Here is a 19191-nt window from a genome sequence, read left to right as displayed (position 1 = left end):
CAAGAACAATTAAAGGATTAGAAAACCCTGCCTTATGGTGATAGACTCAAGGAGCTCAATTTATTTAGCTTAATAAAGAGAAAGTTAAGGGGTGACTTGATCACACAGTCTATAAGTAGCTACATGGGGAACAAATATTTGATAATTGGGACTTCAGTCTAGCAGAGAAGGTATAATATGATGCAAAGGCGGGAAACTGAAACTAGACAAATCCAGACTGGAAATAATGTGTACATTTTTAACAGTGAGAGTAATTAACCACAAACAATTTACTGAGGGTTGTGGTGGATTCTCCATCACTGACAATTTTTAAATCAAGCTTGGATGATTTTTCTAAAAGATCAGCTCTAGAAATTATTTGGGGGGAGTTCGACAGCCTGGGCGATACAGGAGGTCGGATTAGATGATTGCAATGGACCCTTTCACTTTGGAATCTGTGATCAATGAATCAAGATGCACCAATACCCAAGGCCTCTGCATAGGTCAGACCTGCTGCTGGAGTGATCGTGGTTGTTAAGCAGGGGACTGCAACCTAGGACCTAGTCTGAGAGTGGGTGAATTCCAGGATTCCATCTTGAGAGGCAGGTGATGGTCTAGGGCATTAGACCTAGAGGGGCTGTGCTCAGAGAGACTAGAGGGGATTAGAGGTGCTGGTACTCTGGGAACTGAAACACTCAGTTTTTCTGGAGCAGAAGGATATTACCTGTATTTCCACTACCACCATGCTGGGAAATATATGAACTACTAAGGAATTCATTTCAGAGCTAGTTTGGTTCATGTCCTCCAGACTTGATACACAACTGCCACAGTACTTCAAATGAATTATTCTCAGACAGGTTTAATGGGTTTGTTATTAAGGAACTACCTGTGGATCCAGGAGAGGTAGGTTCAATTCTCAGCTCTGTCACTGACTTCCTACATAACCTAGGGCAAGTCACTTAATCTCTCTGTGCCTCATTTCACCATCAGTCAAATGAGGAAAATAATATTTCACATGGATGTTGTGAGGATAAATCCATAGATATCTGGCAGACACCCACTTAATATGATGGTAAGCGTAGGGGCGTAGAGCTAGATAGACATATGTATTGTCCTCTAATTTGTTGGACTATTCTGATTGGTAGAAATGATTTGATGTCATATACCGTATACAGCACACAGTTACGGTGTGAGTATTGCATGCACTTGAATAGTGACTTTAAAATCACCAGAATTACCGTAACTGATGGACTTCCAGCCAGCCTGATGTTTTCACTCATCAAACTTAGCAGTCTTAAGAAGGTGGGGTTTTTGTAGTCAAACCGTTCTCCAAGTAATATTGACACAATGATATTGGCCACTGCAGCATTTATAATTGTAGTGATCTCAAAGGGCTTTCCTAAAAACAGTGTTCAAATGCAAGAAGAGATTGTGCAAAGAGCATGGTTAATAGTGAGTTATTACAATGTACTTCTATTACAGTAGTACCTAGAGGCCGGCAAATCAATATCATGGCACCGTTGTGATAGACATTGTAAATACACATAGCGAGAAACAGTCCCTGCTTCAAAGTGCTCACAACCTAAATAGACAGGAAAAAGGGTGGAGACAAGAATTATTATTAATTCCCATTTTACAGATAGAGAACTGAGGCAAGCAAAGATTAAGTGGTTTTCTTGAAGACTGGCAGACTCAGGCATTGACCCCAGCTCTACCTGAGTTCCAGCCTAGGGCCTTAACCACTATCATAGGCCAAAAGTCCTTTTTCGCGACACTCACCAAGCTGCTGGGTTTGGGCCCATCTGCTGGCTCTGTGATCTTTTAAGCTCTGAGAGTCTTCTGGCACTGTCTCTTTCTTCAGCCTCTAAGCTCGCTCCCTGGGCATAGATTGTCCAGTACCCATTCTCTGGAAGTGTGATTCTGTTAAGGTTACCATTCATCCAGGTTTTCGCAGACATTTCCTCTTTTTTGATCCTCTGTCCTTCGTAGGGCTGCCAACTTTTGAATGGCACTGAAAACCGAACATCTACACCTTGCCCCCTGTCACGCCCCTTCTTCCAGGCCCTGCCCCCACTTGCTGCATCCCCCCCTCCCTCCATCGCTCGCTCTCCCCCACCCTCACTCACTTTCACCGGGATGGGGCAGGGAGTTGGGGTTGGGGTGTGGGAGGGCGGTGAGGGCTCCGGTTGAGGGTAGAGGCTCCAGGTGGAATCAGAAATGAGGGGTTCAGGGTGTGGGAGAGCGCTCCAGGCTGGGCCAGAGGGTTGGAGTGCGGAAGTGGGGAGGGTGAGGACTCCATCTGGCGGTGCAGGCTCTGGGGTGGGGCCGGGGATGAGGGGTTTGGGGTGCAGAAGTGGGCTCAGGGCTGGGGCAGGGGGTTGGGGTGCAGGAGAGGGTTTGGGTTCCTGGCGGCACTTACTGCAGCTCACAGAAAGCAGCCACCAGGTCCCTGCAGCCCCTAGGTGCATAGGCAGCTAGAAAGGCTCCACCCGCTCCCCTCATGCCTGCAGGCGCCGTCCCTGCAGCTCCCATTGGTTGCAGTTCCCAGCCAATGGGAGCTGTGGGGCAGGCACTCAGGGTGGGAGCAGCACGCGGAGCCTCCCTGGCCACCCATGCACCTACAGGTTGCAAGGACCTGGTGGCCGCTTCCGGGAGCCGCGCAGAGCTAGGGCAGGCGGTGAGCCTGCCTTAGCCCTGGGTCCCTCCCTGTGCCGCTGACTGGAGCCACCAGGGTCTCTTTTCAACCAGGCGTTCCGGTCGAAAACTGGATGCCTGGCAACCCTCTGAGTGGGTGGATTTTTCAAATCAGAGGAAATGTCTGGGATTTTTGCGGAGCAGACATTGCAGCTCAGAAAGAGCAGGTCTCTGGGCCCCAACTGGTCCCTCCCCTGCAGGCACAGCTGATTGGTCCATTCCCCGCAGCTGCAGGTTCCCGCCAACCCCAGCTCTGGCTCCCAACTCTGGGGTAAGGGAGAATCCTGTAGGGAGGTGCTGACTGATGGCTGGCACTGTGTCCTGGGTCTGAGCCAGCCGCCTTGCCACCATGACAGGGAGCGACTTTCCCTCCCACCTCAGGCATGAGACTGCAGGTCTCCCTTCAGCAACCCCCAGATAGCCCCTCCAGTATTCCCCAATACCTCCTCCCAGTGCACACATACCCCTCCAGCACCCGCAAACTGTACCCTCCCTCAACCTCCCCTCCCTGTATGCCTCAGTTTCCTCACCACTCTTGAGCATTCTTTGGGATCTGTTCAATGTCTTAGGGTCCCAGGAAGGGTTGCCAGATGCCTGGTTTTCAACCAGAAAGTCTGGTGGAAAAGGGGACCTGGCAGTGTCTGGTCAGATGCACTGACCAGACACCAAAAGTCTGGTTACCGCCGGGGCTTGGGGGTGGGATGCAGGTGCTGGGTCATCAACCTGTGCCAGCCCCTGGTCAGCCAGTTCCACCCCCTATCTGCAGGCAGGCAGGCTCTGAGCCAGGCTACAACTCCTGTCCCAGCCCCAGAGCAGAGTGAGCCCAGCTGGGGGTTGGGGGAGGGAGGTAGAGACAACCCAGTGATGAGGAAGGGGGAGGGAGGGGAGGAAAGGAGTGAGCGGGGGCTTGGCCTTGGAGAAGAGGTGGAGCAGAAGCAGGGGGAAGAGGGGAAGGGGGGTGAGGATGGGACCTCGGGGGTCTGGTTTTCAGCAGTTAGAAAGCTGGCAACCCTAACAGGTCCCCTCTAATAGACCTCACTCCTCCGGGTCAGTTTTCTCTTCCAGTTCTGGTTGGTGTGACAAAGCTGCTCAGAAGAGACCTGCTCCTTTTGTAACTTCTAATCCCTTCTGTCATGTGAATCTCCTGGTCAGCCTCAAAACCTCCCTCAGGTAACCAAGGACTTCTCTCTGGTGGTTACCATTCAACAGAGTCCACACTTGAAAAACTGGTTTTACTTAGGTTGCAACCATCCCATTGTTCTGCTAGGGCAAGGCTCATTCAACTGATGATCGTCAAAGACTTCCATTCAGAGGCAGACATTCAGACATCAGCCTCCCTCTCCTTAGCACAAGAAGTATGATTCAAGAATACAGCAGAGGACAGCCATAAGGGCATAAATATGCAGAGAGCTGATAAAATCAAACATCATTCACAAACTGTATATAGATAAGTTTCAGAGTAACAGCCGTGTTAGTCTGTGTTCGCAAAAAGAAAAGGAGTCCTTGTGGCACCTTAGAGACTAACCAATTTATTTGAGCATAAGCTTTCGTGAGCTGCAGCTCACTTCATCGGATGCATTCAGTGGAAAATACAGTGGAGAGATTTATATACTCAGAGAACATGAAACAATGGGTGTTACATACACACTGTAACGAGAGTGATCAGGTAAGGTGAGCCATTACCAGCAGGAGAGTGGGGGGCGGGGGGACAGACCTTTTGTAGTGATAATCAAGGTGGGCCATTTCCAGCAGCTGACAAGAACGTCTGAGGAACAGCGGGGGGAATAAACATGGGGAAATAGCTGCACCCCGTGCAATGACCCATCCGCTCCCAGTCTCCACTCAAGCCCGAGTTAAAAACTTCAAAAACAGACTCCAACGAGAGACTGCTGAATTGGAATTAATTTGCAAACTGGATACAATTAACTCAGGCTTGAATAGAGACCGGGAGTGGACGGGTCACCACACAAAGCAAAACCATTTCCCCATGTTTATTTCCCCCCCCCTTTGTTACAGTGTGTATGGTAACTCCCATTGTTTCATGTTCTCTGTGCATACAAATCTCCCCACTGTATTTTCCACTGAATGCATCCGATGAAGTGAGCTGCAGCCCACGAAAGCCCATGCTCAAAAAAATCTGCTAGTCTCCAAGGTGCCACAAGTACTCCCCTTCCCTTTATAAAATACACCACTGTCTAATATATATCAGCTATTCACCCTTTGCTCTGGAGATAGCTAGTCTTACCTATTTTTCTCATTAGCCTACCCCACATACTAAGACATTACTGTACTTGTGTATTAATACTATTTTAAAAACCCCTTCAGGCCTCCTTGACTTCTCAATTTATTTGAGCATGAGCTTTCGTGAGCTACAGCTCACTTCATCAGATACTCACGAAAGCTCACGAAAGCTCATGCTCAAATAAATTGGTTAGTCTCTAAGGTGCCACAAGTACTCCTTTTCTTTTTGCGAATACAGACTAACACGGCTGTTACTCTGAAACTTGACTTCTCACAAAGAGACAACTAAAGGCATAAACCTATTTTGTCCCCATAGATAAGTGCCACATGTCATTACAAACACCCAACTCTAATAATCTAACAGCTGTCTTCTGCAATTCACAGTAAAAAGCCAAGTAAGAATAATACTGGGTCATAATACTGGATGATACTGAATAAAAAGAAAACTAACTGTACATTAGTGCTCAGATCCTCAAAGGTATAATGATTTCAGATGGAATTAGACACCTAAATATCTTTGAGGATCTAGGACTATGTCCCCTATTCTAGGGCATCTTACAACAAAGGGCATTTAGGGCTCTATGTTAAACTAGGGAAACAAATGTGTTTGTTTTATAGATATTCTGTTCTTGCAGGTCCCTTTCATTTCAATTGCTGGTGCCTCTGAACTAATCAAAGATTGTCACTAATGGAGGAACTGCACACGGAGAGACACATTTTGTCCACGGAACATCTGCCCCAGTAGTTTAATAGAGCTGCTCACATGGCTCACAGTGCATGAGGCCTTCCATTTCCAGGTCCCACCGACTGGGGACGAACAAGGGGAGGGGCTATGGTTTCACTCCTTCTAGATCGAAAGGCTGGCTTGAGCAGGCCATGCGTGCCCAGCAGAAAGAGAGCAATGGAGTGGTGTAAAAATCTCACGGCTTCACAAAATGCTTTGCAGTGCAACCAGTTGCTGAAAAAAAGACGTCAAAATCAACACAACCTGGATGGTGACATTTCCTAAAAAGGTGGACGTTGGATGAGATGATGACAAATTTTGTCTTGGTGCCTCTTCAGAGGCACATGCAACAAATGTTAGAAGTGTCTGTGAAGTGAAACACACACCCACCTTTACAAGATTCAATATCCTTCGTCAGAAATCCATTCTCTTCAACAATCCGGTCCTCTATGGCCCTCTTGCCCATTCCAAAGTCTCGCAAGGTCGTGAGAGTAAATCTTCGCATCACTTTCCAGTTATTGCCATGAGAAAAAATAATACCTGAAGTGGAGGGAGAGCTTCAAGTCAGCAGAATAATTAAAATAAATGCTTCTTAGAGATATAACCTTACACCCAGAACATTCGTTTTGATGCGCTAGAGCTGGTCAAAAATGGGGGAGGGAATTTTTCATGAAATTGTTCTTAAGTTTTTGGGGGGATTCTGGGGTCAAAATTCAGACAAAAATTTTCATTGAAAATCTGAATGTTGAAAATGTTTGCCCAGTTGCACATCTGATAGAACAGATTTTTTTCGTGAAAATGTAATCAACATTTTTTTCTGTTTTTTTCCATCCCAGTATCATGGACATTTTGAAACGAGGAACACTTCCACCAGCCTTAAGACACACCATAATAAGTTAACAAATTATTTATAAACTACAGTAATCAGAATGGTTTTTGCATGATATTGATTTTATATGGTTTTGCAGTGTGGTAAATTAGATGAAAGAATTTATCTGAGTTCTTTAAATTGTAATTTATAAGACATATTTGTTGAGCTTTATAATCACTCAGTCTAACAAAAAACATTCAGAAAAATCATTATCTCAAGCATGGGCCAAATTCAGAGGTCATACCCAAGGTACATTCCCTTCCTCTCAGTCATACTCCTTTGTACTCAGTGAAGCCCTGATTCAGGAAGACATCTCTGTTTAGTAAAGTATTAAGTGCATGCTCAACTTTAAGCATCGTTTAAGTCCCATTGATGTCAATAGGAGTTAAATACATGCTTAAAGTAAAGAACTTGCTTATGTACTTTCCTGAATAGGCAAGATTATCTGCCCTAGACCTATTTACAACCTTCCCACCAATGGTTAAGAGAGGCTAATTACTCCAGTTCTGGTATTAGCTCTGAATTGGCACAGAATTCCATTGCATGGAGCTCTTTGGAGGACTGGGGCCTATGATGGTGGCTGAGGACCCAGAAGGGGAGGCAGGGGAAGGTGTAAGTGAAACTAGAGAGGTAACTATTTCCATATTGTCAACCCCAAGCATTAAAAGTCACCAGTCAGGTCCCAAAAAATAATAAGATTTTAAAAAGTAACGAATATTAAAAAAACAACAAATTGTATATTCTGTACTTGCCTTCTGGATTTTCAATCTTTCAGATTCATATTTCAAGCTTTTACCTCAACCAGAGCTAGTGTAATAGGGGCTTTCACAGCTGATACAAAGGGGATTAAATCAAGCACCTCCAGTGCTAAAAGCACTAGCCGCTACTGTTTGAGCCAAACAGCCAAGCTATTGTAATTTGGGGTTGTAACGACTCACATCCTCTGTGGAGCAGCACAGTGTGGAACCTGAAACACACTCACCAGCATTAGAAACTAATTTGTTTGTTAAATACGAGTAGATGTTTCACATGATTCCAGGAGCTGGGGCTTTATAAAAACACCCAATATCATGAGACTCACAACAATATCATGAAAGTCGGCAATGCTGCCATGTCAGTGTCCATCTCCTTATGCTTTTACAGCATGTGACCTCAACTTAGTCTCCCTTAGACATGGGTACAGGGGGTATAAGTAGTTCTAAGGAACTCATGGCTCATTAAGGCTGTTTCTGCTCTCACTCACACCTCTTTTAGCCTCAAGTCCACGGACTTCTCTGAAGTTACTCCTAATTTATGCTGATTGACATACATACTGATCCAAATTGGCATGCCAGCCCCTAAGCCATTTGCTCCCTCCACAGAGAAACCATTCCACTTGCTTGAGTAAGTTAGGCTTATGAGTAACAAGAAAACTGTCACCATATCCTTTTGAAGTATCTGCAAATACTGGGATTTTAGGTCTCTCTGCAAATGCATCTGCCTGGTTCACAAGAGCCTCCTTCACCATCTCGTATCCCGACAGCACCACCATTTTCTGGCATCCCATCTGAATGCTGAAGACTGGGCCATATTTTTTGGACAGCTTAAATGGGGAAGAAAATACAATGACTTAAAGAAAGAAGTGAAATTCACAGCTGGTTCAACACTATTTTGCCATCAGGACTGTATGTATTCCAATGTCAAATTCTTTCCTAAGTGCAGAGAAAAAGAACCAGTGGTTAGTAATATGGCTATCATTAGATGTTTTAATTATTAATTATGATAGGCCCAGATCCTCAAAGGTATTTAAGTGTCTAACTCCCACTGGGTCATAATGCCCTAAGTTGACCAGATGTCCTGATATTAAGGGCTTTGTCTTATATACACAAATAGATTCCCCCTCCAAAAACGTGTCCTGATTTTTCACACTTGCTACCTGGTCACCCTATAGTTCCCAAAGTGTTCAATCAGTACTAGAACCTTATTGTGCTAGGTGCTGCATAAACACAGTCATGGTGACAAAGCTCTTACAGTCTAAATCAATCTGTTCAGCTGACGAGCGTGAAAATATAGGGACAGTTTCTTGTCTGTACCCAACGTCCACAGGGTGCAGCTCAGCAGGGAATAGAGAATGAAAAGGAGCTGGTTGCACCTCCCTGATCTGAGGTCCGGTTCTATTGCAGGCCAGAGACAGAGTTTACAGCAGTCATGGGGTGAAGCTCCATGACTCTATGGTGAAGGAGCTGCCCAACCCGTTAATCAGGTTAGCCTCATTTTGAGCTTAAAATCCTAACTCTGCTTCTCATGTTACCATTTTCCTTTTGTTTCATGCTTTTCAGATCAAATCTCCTCCTCTGCTGGCTCAAAGAGGCAAGGAGAGTTTGGTTTCAGAGTCTTTAGTCAGCATTGAAAATATTTTCATTGTTTATATGTGCACACACCCCCATAAGACTATTTGCAAGCAGTATTTCACAGATTTGTTTTGTCCAAACTTGAAGCTGATTTATTTACATTGCAGATATATTTTCAGATGCCTGGACTTCCAAGTCCTTGGGCCAGGCCTGGTCATTTCATTGTCTGCATGCATCTCATGAAGCAATTGAATTAAAAAAAAATGCAATTATTCAACAACCACAGAAGATATGAATCTAGCTAATTATAAGCAGTACCATAGAGCAAGCTACACTTGTATAAAACCAGTGTAACTCCATTGATGGTGATGCAGTAGGGTTGCCAACTTTCTAATCGCACAAAACGGAACGCCCTTTCCCCGCCCTTTCCCCGGGGCCTCACCCCCCACTTGCTCCATCCCGCCTCCCTCTGTCACTCGCTCTCCCCCACCTTCAGTCACTTTCACTGGGCTGGGGCAGGGGGTTGCGGTGTGGGAGAGGGGTGAGGGCTCTGGCTGGGGGTGAGGGCTCTGGGGAGGGGCTGGGGATGAGGGGTTTAGGGTGCAGGAGAGGGCTCCAGGCTGGGGCAGGGGGTTTCAATGCAGGGAGGTGAGGACTCTGGCTGGGGGTGCGGGCTCTGGGGCAGGGCCGGGGATGAGGGGTTTGGGGTGCGGGAGAGGGCTCCGGGGTGCGGGAGAGGGCTCCAGGTTGGGGTGCAGGGAGGTGAGGGCTCTGACTGGGGGTGCAGGCTCTGGGATGGGGCTGGGGATGAGGAGTTTGGGGTGCAGGAAGGGGCTCTGGGCTGGGGCAGGGGGATGGGGAGCCAGCACTTGGTGTGAGGGCAGTGCATGAAGCCTCCCTCATCACCCATGCACCTAGGGGCTGTAGGAACCTGGCGGCTGCTTCCCGAAGCTGCGTGGAGCCAGGGCAGGCAGGGAGCCTGTCTTAGTCCCAGGGCCCCGCTGCGTTGCCAACCAGACTTTTAACATCGAAAACCGGATGCCTGGCAGTTACTCCAATGTTAGGCTGTTGCAGCTGAGAGCAGAATTTGGTAAAAATATTTTCTCAAGTCAGGGTTCTCTTTAATTTTAAACGTTTCAATTCAGTGTGAGTATAAGGTTTCAGACTTTTTATCTATGTATCTAGTAGAGGCTTGAATACTAAATGCTAAACATAGTGGGCCAACCTCATCCATTGAAGTCAGTGGTGTTGCACCAGGGATCTATTTGGTCCAGTTTGCTTGTAAAATTTGTTGAGGCAAAAAAAGGGTAATTTAGACAAATATTCAAAGAAATGGTCATACAACACAACTCTGTCTCCTCTGAGTCTGATCTTTAGGGAAGGCATTCATGTTTGTGGATACAAATTTGCACCTTCTGTTAGAGTACTGAAACATCTAACTTGTACACATAAACTGCATAGTAAAATGTCTAACTTCTATTTGTGCCCAGAATTCATAGTGAGTAGACTTATATGTTGACGCAAACTTGTGCCCCCAAAGTGGAATCTATTCAGATCCAGCTGAAAATCAGACCTTTGTGTCAGTTTCTAGCATGCATTAGAATTACTAAGAAGCTCTGTCAAATTTATGCTAGATGTGGCAAGTATAAGCATGTGAACATTTATATACAATGCTGGGCTCATGGACATGAGGAGGGCAACAAAAATTATTAGGGGGCTGGAGCACATGACTTATGAGGAGAGGCTGAGGGAACTGGGATTGTTTAGTCTACGGAAGAGAAGAATGAGGGGAGATTTGATAGCTGCTTTCAACTACCTGAAAGGGGGTTCCAAAGAGGATGGATCTAGACTGTTCTCAGTGATACCAGATGATAGAGCAAGGAGTAATGGTTTCAAGTTGCAGTTGTGGGGGTTTAGGTTGGATATTAGGAAAAAACTTTTTCACTAGGAGGGTAGTGAAGCACTGGAATGGGTTACCTAGGGAGGTGGTGGAATCTCCTTCCTTAGAAGTTTTTAAGGTCAGGCTTGACAAAGCCCTGGCTGGGATGATTTAGTTGGGGATTGGTCCTGCTTTGAGCAAGGGGTTGGACTAGATGACCTCCTGAGGTCCCTTCCAACCCTGATATTCTATGATTCTATGACATGACTGATGTTAGGGATCCATAACATTCCAAAGTAAATGGACACCATAGGTAAGATCCTGGTCATATTGAAACCAATAGAAGTTTTGCTACTGCCTTCAATTAGGCCAGGTTTTCACTGCAGGTTTCTATCTGTAAGCTCTGTCTCTCTTGCTCAACCCACACTGGATAATTTTTCCACAGGGTCAGGCAAAATGATCCTATATTTAACATTGCATCACACATCAGGATAGTGACAGGTAGAAGGGATGGAGGATACCCTCTGACCTTTGGGATAATGTGGTTTGGTGAACAATGTGACAATACAAACACCAAAAAGATTTACCTCCAGCATAGTCCGGTAGGGCCTCTTCAGGTTCATTATATGCAGATTTCCAATGATGGGTAAAGGCTTTGGTCCTGGGGGAAAATCCTCTCTGAAGCTGCTATTCCAGAATTTTTCAGTTTTCATAATAAACAGAACAGTCAGGACAAAAAGTAAAAATATGGAAATGGGATCTGTCCACTCCATTGCCTTTCAATAAGTAATTTGCTGCACAGGGTGAAATGCAAGGGTGTAATAAAAATATGATCAGTGTTTGTCAGCAGAAATTAGCAGCATGAAGCACTAATGCCCATCAGATTAGCTACTGCATAGACCTTACCTATATTATAGTATTTAAACTATCAGGTGACTGCAAAATAATTTTATTCTCCTCCCCAGTCATTTGCTAATCCCCATTCAGTGAATAAGTGACGATTGCAACACACAGTGAAAGCAGCAGTGCCTGGCTTGTCAAACCAAGCTTATGTAACAGGTTGACAGAGAAGTCTATGGATCTCATGCTGTCTGAAAGCCCAGCAGTCCAGTTTAGCAAGAAAGTCAGTCCAGTTAATGATTTACGTAAAGAGTGAAATTCCAAACTCTGCAAAGGTTATTGAGCATTAAGCAGCTTTCTTGTATAAGACTGACCCCTGAAGCCAGGGAGCTGGTCAAATGCAAGTGCCAAAGCTGGATGAACAGAGCTCTGAAGGTGGGATTTTTCCAAAGTGTTCAGCACTGGTTTAACTCTACTTCCTTTGAAATCAATGAGATATTTACCACTGGCTTCAACAGGAACAGAATTAGGCCAACACTAAACTTTTCTGAAAATTCCATTCTACTTCATTCAGTCAAATTCAGCTGCTACTCTGGTTGAGACCTCATGGGCTCTTCACATAGTGGGCCTGCTCTAATATAACCTGGGATTTTGAAAAGACCCTACAGGAGTCAGGAACCCAACTCTTACTGACTTACAATGGAAATTAAGTGCCCAATCCCCTTAGACTCCTTTGAAAATGACTGCTACAAGGGCCAAATTCTGGTTGCCATATTCATATGGGTAGCAGTAGCACGTCACAGGATCATGCCCCTTGCATTTGGAAACTCAAGATGTATGGGGAGATTTTGGTGGACCAGCAAAATGCCTGGACCACTACTGATAATTAGAATATCCGTGATCATGCTTATTGCCCAAAGCAGCTAAATCACTAGGTCTCAGATATGCTAAGCCTGTTGCAGAGGCCTGCTAAGCAAGAAGCTAGGAGGAGAAGAGGGTTGAGGGGGACACCCTGTGTCCTTGCTGATAAGATCTCTGTTGACATTGCTGAGGTATGTATTTTAGAAAAACAGGAAGCTTATCTATACCTGCCCTTTGGAATGTGTTTGTCAGGGTCCTCAAAACATGTGGGCAGAGCCGGCCCTAGACCCGTGCCCCAGGTGATGAGCATCTTTGGTGCCCCCCCCATTGGTTAAACTTTTGAATACCTTATTTTTTATTGCATTTGTAGCCCATTTCACGACTTTGATGCATGATTTGCATGTATGATTTATCCGTCATATAAGATGATAAATTTGCATGCTAGGTCTGTATGTACATCTGTATTTATTCATGCCATATATAAGCAAATAAAGAAATATTTCTTCTAAGCTTATAGAAACATTTAATTTTAAGCATAACTGAAGTGTACTAACTCAGATTACTCAGAGCCACCTTAAGGCTCAGTGTTTCTAATGTTGCTTCCTTATTTTTGTGCACCTCACCTCTGCTGTTGCTCCAGAGGGGTAGTGTCTTTTTTTTTAAACTTCTTATACTACAGCTCTTATCTGCTATTTTGTTACCAAAAAAAAGGATCCAGAATTTCTCCCCATTCTCCTGGGTTTGACTGTCCTGTTGCAGCGAGGACTTGGGTCTTTTAAAAAAAATATTGAACTGTTTGCTGTTTGTTATTTGCTATTGAAAGCATTGAGGTACCTTAAGGGTTAAATGCTAAATACCACAGCCAAACAACAGGAGTCACCTTTGTCTGGCAAAAGAGTGTTTCTCAGTTTTGCAACTTTGAATGAAAGATTCAGATGGCTTTTTAGTGGTGTTATTTAAAACCAAACCAAACCACAATTTATCTGAAACTCTTTACACTGCTTTAATTTTTTACACAGCTGTACATAGATTACATTGGTATATATTTGGGGTCAGGTAAGTTCCAATAGAAACCCTTTTATGTCCTTTTGGCAAATTTGACTAAATTGTTCAGTCAAATGATTCAAAGCAGACTGTCTTTTTGCCTGTCTTATTTACAAACATTCCTTTGGAAAAAGGCCCATTTTTCCTTCAGAATGGCTGCAAAGAAACCAAGAATTCTTTTTCTATAACACTTTTTCTGTTAACATTTGTACAAGGTTCAACTGCTTAATTCCCTCCAGCCTCCGCAGAGGGAATTTCTCACTCTCTTTATCTGTTGCCTGCCTGCTTGTCTGGGCCTGATCCTGCTTTCCTCCCTGAACTGCCCCTTCCCATGGGCACAGGCTTTGTCTCACTAACAATTTAGCAAAGAGGGTGGGTTCCTCAATTAGCCTCCACCCTTCCTGGTCCTTTTTCTTTGTTCCCTTTCTCTCTTCTTGCTCTGGGGTGGTCATTCTGCCAGATAGGTAGCTACCCTTTCTGACAGAAGGCTCAGGTACTTTGCTATTGTTTACTGTGTTAGACTCTATCAGTTCAGTCCGAAAGCCTTTAGGCTGCCTGCAGTGTCTCCACTGAATTCTCTGTTACTCACACATTCAAGGGCACCCACCTTTCCCCCAGTTCCTAGGGCTCCAGGCAAAAAGCACCTAACTTTACCCCTCTGTGGGCTCTGGGCTCTACTCCTCCATGGGCTCTGGGCAAGTACCCATTTCCTGTGGACTCAGGGCAAACTCCCTTTCCCTGGGGACTCAGGGCTTAAACTTTTGTGGATTTACGGGGTCTTTTACCAGTGAAAGAGCCTTACATAGTAATATACTACATAACCTCTATTTCTTAACAATCACCAAAACAGAATGCACACACATACAGTGCTCACCACTCCCAATACGACAGATGGACTTTTCCTGATGGCTAGTCAGAATCAGGTCCACCTGAGGGACTCCAGTTTCTCCACGGTGTCACTGGCAGAGTGTTAAAGACTGGCAGCTCTGATCTTTGGGGCTGTGTCCTGGAGTTGGTTCCCTGTCTCTGGACATAATTTCTCCACTTGAGCAGGCAATCAGCCTGAGTTCTGAGTCCCAGTAATGGAATATATCCGTAAATTGTCATATCATAGTCGGCCTTCTGGGCCTCCCCGCACAAAAATGGGGCAAGTATGCCTGACCACTGGTCTCGGGGCCAGGCCTCCCGCAGGCCTGTCCTCTCGAAGGCCAGGAGGTACGCCTCCACGTCATCCTCTCTGGTCATTTTCTGCAGACAGTAGCTGGCCCATATGGTCTACGTCCCATCATACCCATGCCTCCTCTCTGAAAGGGCCTTCAACTGGTTCACTACTTCCTGCAGCATGGGTGTCCGATCTTGGGTGGCCAGGGTCATCAGCAGGCAATTGGTCTTTTGCTGCAACCGCATGGCCTCCTGCTGGGCAGCTGCCTGGACCCGGGTAGCCTCCTGCTGGGTGGCAGTGACTTGCACCAGTGCTTTGACCACGTCCTCCATCTTGAGGCAGGCTGGTTGTGACCCCCCTGGACTATGTTCACGGCACAGAAATCCCACTCTGACACCACGTGTAGCAAGATGGCTGATTTTAGTCTGGTGGGTCCTGCGCTTTTCTTGGCGGGGAGCTAAGATGCCACCCTTTGCCCCTACTCTTAGGTGCTGAGGGCCCCGCTATTAGTCCGAGAAAGTGGTAGAGGAGGGAAGTGAGGGAGGGGTCTGAGTTTGCTCCTTGCTCTGAGTCCCAGCCCCTCTCAACCCCTGTGGGTTTCTTACCCTTGTCCCCCTTAGGTGGAGTTACCCTTGGTCCTTAGATGCTGGGGGGAAGGGAGTCCCCCTGTCCTGCTGGGCAGGGTCTCCCTTACTTCAATTCTCAGGTCTTCCAAATCTCTCAACTCACCTCCAAGGTCCAGTCCTCTCTCCTTCCTCCTCCTCTGTCTGCCTGATGCAGGGGGTTTTATTAGGTTCCTAACAGGGCCTTAATTGACTGCAGGTCGTTCCAATTAACCTGCAGCCACCTCCCCTAGTCTATAGGGAACCACACCTTAATTAGCCTTGACCTTATATATTTCCCCTCTAGCACTCTCCCATGGCTCCCTGGCCCTCCTGTATCACATTACTTACCATCACAGTGAAATGTGAGTTCCTTATTTCTAGCTTGAACATCACCGCCCAGTCAGATCTTGTTATGCCTTTGTTTGCTACACATTGAGCTCGTTAAGATCAGATAACTTCTCCCTATGCTGGCATGTTCAGACTGATCAAACTACTCCTTAACCTTCTCTTTAATAAGTTGTATGGATTGATTTTGATTTTCAGTATAAGACACGTTGTCCAGACCTTCAATCATTCCTGAAGCGTTTTTCTTTTTAAAGTGCAGACAGCGGGATTGGACCCATCGCCCAATCAGTGGTCTTACCAATGCCTTGCATACACTCAGGTACTTCCTCCCGGCTCTTAGAATACCATGGGTCTGAATCCAAGTCAACAAAACCAGAGGTGGAGATTAAAATATTTTGTTTATTAATTTTAGTTCCTTTAAATTCATGGAGCTGTGCTTTCTTGCAGTTACTGTAGGTTTGATTCTGCAAGACTTACTCACGAGTAGCACTTGCAAGTAGTTCAACTGAAATCAGTACTCACAATGGCTGAAATTCACCCCTGGTTTGATGGTGAATTTAAGGCTCTGTCTACACTACATACCTTTTAGAGACACAGCTGTAGCCACTCTTTGTCGGCAGGAGACAGCTCTCCCACCAGCAAAAAAATTCCACCCCCAATGAGTGGCGGTAGCTTTGTTGGCGGGAGAGCTCTCCTGACGACAAAGTACTGTTCATACCAGCACTTTTCCTCGGTAAAACTTTTGTCGTTCGGGTGTGTTTTTTTCACAGTCCTGAATGACAAAAGTTTTACCGATGAAAGTCCAGTGTTGGCAAAGCCCTGAGTCCTACTTAAGTCCTCAAAATAGGGTCTAAATGTATCTTAAGTGGCAGCCTTGCGCCGTCTCTCTGCACAGAGATTACTGTAATCCGTTGCGTATATGGTTTGCAGAACTGGAACTATATTTGGGATTTTTATCAATAAAGGTTTGGCTTTACTGTCATGCCTTTTTTTTTGGTAATGGCAACTCTTTGTTTCTAAAGTATGCGCAGAATATTGAGAAGATCTCTACATGTTCATCGGAGTATTTCATCCAGTCAACAAAGGAATAAAATGTGGCACTGGGAACATCTGCAAAAGGGAACGTTTCTCTGTTTCTGAAAATAGCATAAAATGTGTTACAACAAACGGACATTTCATTCAGAGATCAAAGCTTATTTGTAAAACGGTACACACAGAATCTGCCATATTGGTCTGCCTAGCCCAGTCTCCGATTTTATGTTGTTCAATGCTGGATACTTCCGAAGAACATGTAAAACCTCCAATGGGATATTTACTTCATGCAATTCTACATTGTAGAGGGAATTTTCTCCCCAAGCCTCAGAGGCAAGCCCTAAAACAAGGTGACAAATGGCCATTTTAATTTCATGCTTTAACCTTTTCAAAATCTTTCTGGTACTGCTATTTGTCAGACCTGTAGCTTGAAGGAATGAGTCCCAGAGGTTAATCTGAGACAATTCCTCTTATTTTTAAATTAGTTTCTTTTCTGGTTCATCACGCACCCTCTTGTCACTGGTCTGTGACACATGGTGAACAGGAGCTGATCTTCTCTGTACGATTATTTTATGCACCTCTTTTCATAGGGAATTTTGTGGATGCTTTTGATTTTAATTTTTGGTGATATTCTTGGCACTTTTCCTTCTCTGTGTCTGTCGAGATGTGGTGTCCCCAGAGGAGGAGGCATAACACACTGACATTCTAATATTCTGCCTCTGATTCTGCTGTGATTTGAACAGATGTCCTTACTGACATCTCCTTAATGGTACAGATCTTTTTATTGAGACTGCACTTAGCTCAGAACCAGTCAATGTACTTGAATAGGCTTCAGTTTTTCCTTCCAGTGTATGGTATCTTCCTCTTGTATATACTGGTTACTAATTTTGGTAGGTCCTTCTGGACTGGCTCATCAAATCCTGCCCTGACTAGATTAACCTAACTAATTTGGTGCTAATAAAAATATTGTCAGCTTACTATTCAATTCTTTCTCCAGGTCATTAATGAATGATATATTGAAAAAAAACCCTACATCACGCTGTTTGGCTTTCCCAGTCAACTTAGTTAAGAAGATAGGCATCTCTTTATTCATAGATTCATGGATACTAAGGTCAGAAGGGACCATTATGATCATCCAGTCTGACCTCCTGCACAATGCAGGCCACAGAATCTCACCCACCCACTTCTGCGAAAAACCTCTCACCTATGTCTGAGCTACTGAAGTCCTCAAATCGTGGTTTAAAGACTTCAAGGAGCAGAGAATCCTCCAGCAAGTGACCCGTGGCCCATGCTTCAGGGGAAGGCGAAAAACCTCCAGGGCCTCTTCCAATCTGCCCTGGAGGAAAATTCCTTCCCGACCCCAAATATGGCGATCAACTGAACCCTGAGCATATGGGCAAGATTCACCAGCCAGATACCCAGGAAAGAATTTTCTGTAGTAACTCAGATCCCACCCCCTCAAACATCCCATCACAGGCCATTGGGCCTATTTACCATGAATATTTAAAGATCAATTAATTATCTTGTGGATCCCACACAGTCTCTCAAAGATTGAGTTACTCCTCAATGCAGTCAGTCTCTTGATAAATTGGGCAGGCTTTCTCCCACTCCTTTCTGGTGAAAGGGGATGTGCTCATGGTCTGAGGCTGCTCCTGGTGCTGCTCCAGGACATTGAGCTGCAACATGTGAGCTTACCTCTGTTTCTGTGGTGCTCTTTCCTCAGCTTCTAGTTGTTCAATGTGTCTTCCGTGAGCTTTCTCCTCAATTTCAGTGGTGGCTTCATGTCTTTGGTAGGCTTTCTTCTCAACCTCCTAGGTTTCTTTCTTCTTGATCTGGAGTTCCACCATCAGTATCTGGTGCTCATGTTCTTTCTGGGCTTCCAGGAGCTTTAGCTGAACCAGTTCCATTGCGGCAATCTCTGCGGCAGCTGAGGTAGGGGGTGTTCAAACTTTGCTGCTTGGCCAAAGTCTATGTGCAAAGCTCTCAGTTCCTCATCTAAGGCTCTCTTTTTATGGGATATTCCCCTATTTTTACATAATTTTTTCAAGGTCTTTTGTGTCAAGGCCCTCATACAACATGATTCACTCATCGTGACTAATCTTTAACCCTTAAAACTCTCCACCAAATTAAACTTTTAACAGGTCAACTCAGTTTATACGTGACAAGCGAATCCTGCCAAGACTATGCCAATTGTCACGCTGTCTGGAGTTCTCCTGAGTGGCTACCTCAGGCAGACTGTCAGGAAACAGGGAAGACATCCCAAACTGGTGGTGTGTTCTATAAATTAGATTTCACCACACCAGGGACAAATGTGACACTCCTGGATCACTATACTAGTCTTATCATGAAGTCACAGACAGTCCTCTTAGACTCTCCAGTCTGTCTTGTGACCCAGACAAACTAGACTTTGTGATAAAAAGATTACTTACACCAAAACTCACCACATTTAGATTGCTTCCAGTCCCAAGAAAAGAAAAGAGCCGGTAGGAAGCAAGCAGCTCCCAACCAAGATACAGACATTTGCAATAACTGCCAAAGATCATGCAAATCTTGGATTGGACTATTCAGTCACATGAGGCATTGC

The 19191-nt window shown here is 45.1% G+C and overlaps 1 protein-coding gene across 4 annotated transcripts in view; it reads right to left on the bottom strand.

The window, feature by feature from the left end:
• The window catches only part of LOC144262519 (cytochrome P450 2K4-like), a 45597-nt gene extending 26408 nt beyond the window's left edge, over positions 1 to 19189 (bottom strand). For 3 of the 4 annotated variants that reach the window (XM_077812384.1, XM_077812383.1, XM_077812385.1), the window contains exons 1-4: positions 11306 to 19189; positions 7929 to 8091; positions 6029 to 6178; positions 1218 to 1378 (exon numbers count right to left, since the gene is read on the bottom strand). In XM_077812384.1, the coding sequence (XP_077668510.1) occupies positions 1218 to 1378; positions 6029 to 6178; positions 7929 to 8091; positions 11306 to 11491 (660 nt within the window). In that variant the 5' untranslated portion in view covers positions 11492 to 19189. The remainder of the gene's footprint in view (positions 1 to 1217; positions 1379 to 6028; positions 6179 to 7928; positions 8092 to 11305) is intronic. The other variant, XM_077812386.1, reaches the window with a different exon arrangement.
• Between the last annotated feature and the right edge of the window lie 2 nt (positions 19190 to 19191).

The sequence above is a fragment of the Eretmochelys imbricata genome, chromosome 3 (genome assembly GCF_965152235.1).
Source record: "Eretmochelys imbricata isolate rEreImb1 chromosome 3, rEreImb1.hap1, whole genome shotgun sequence".
Lineage (NCBI taxonomy): Eukaryota > Metazoa > Chordata > Testudines > Cheloniidae > Eretmochelys > Eretmochelys imbricata.
Note: the sequence above shows the minus strand (reverse complement) of the source record. Positions and strands in the feature narration are given on the sequence as shown.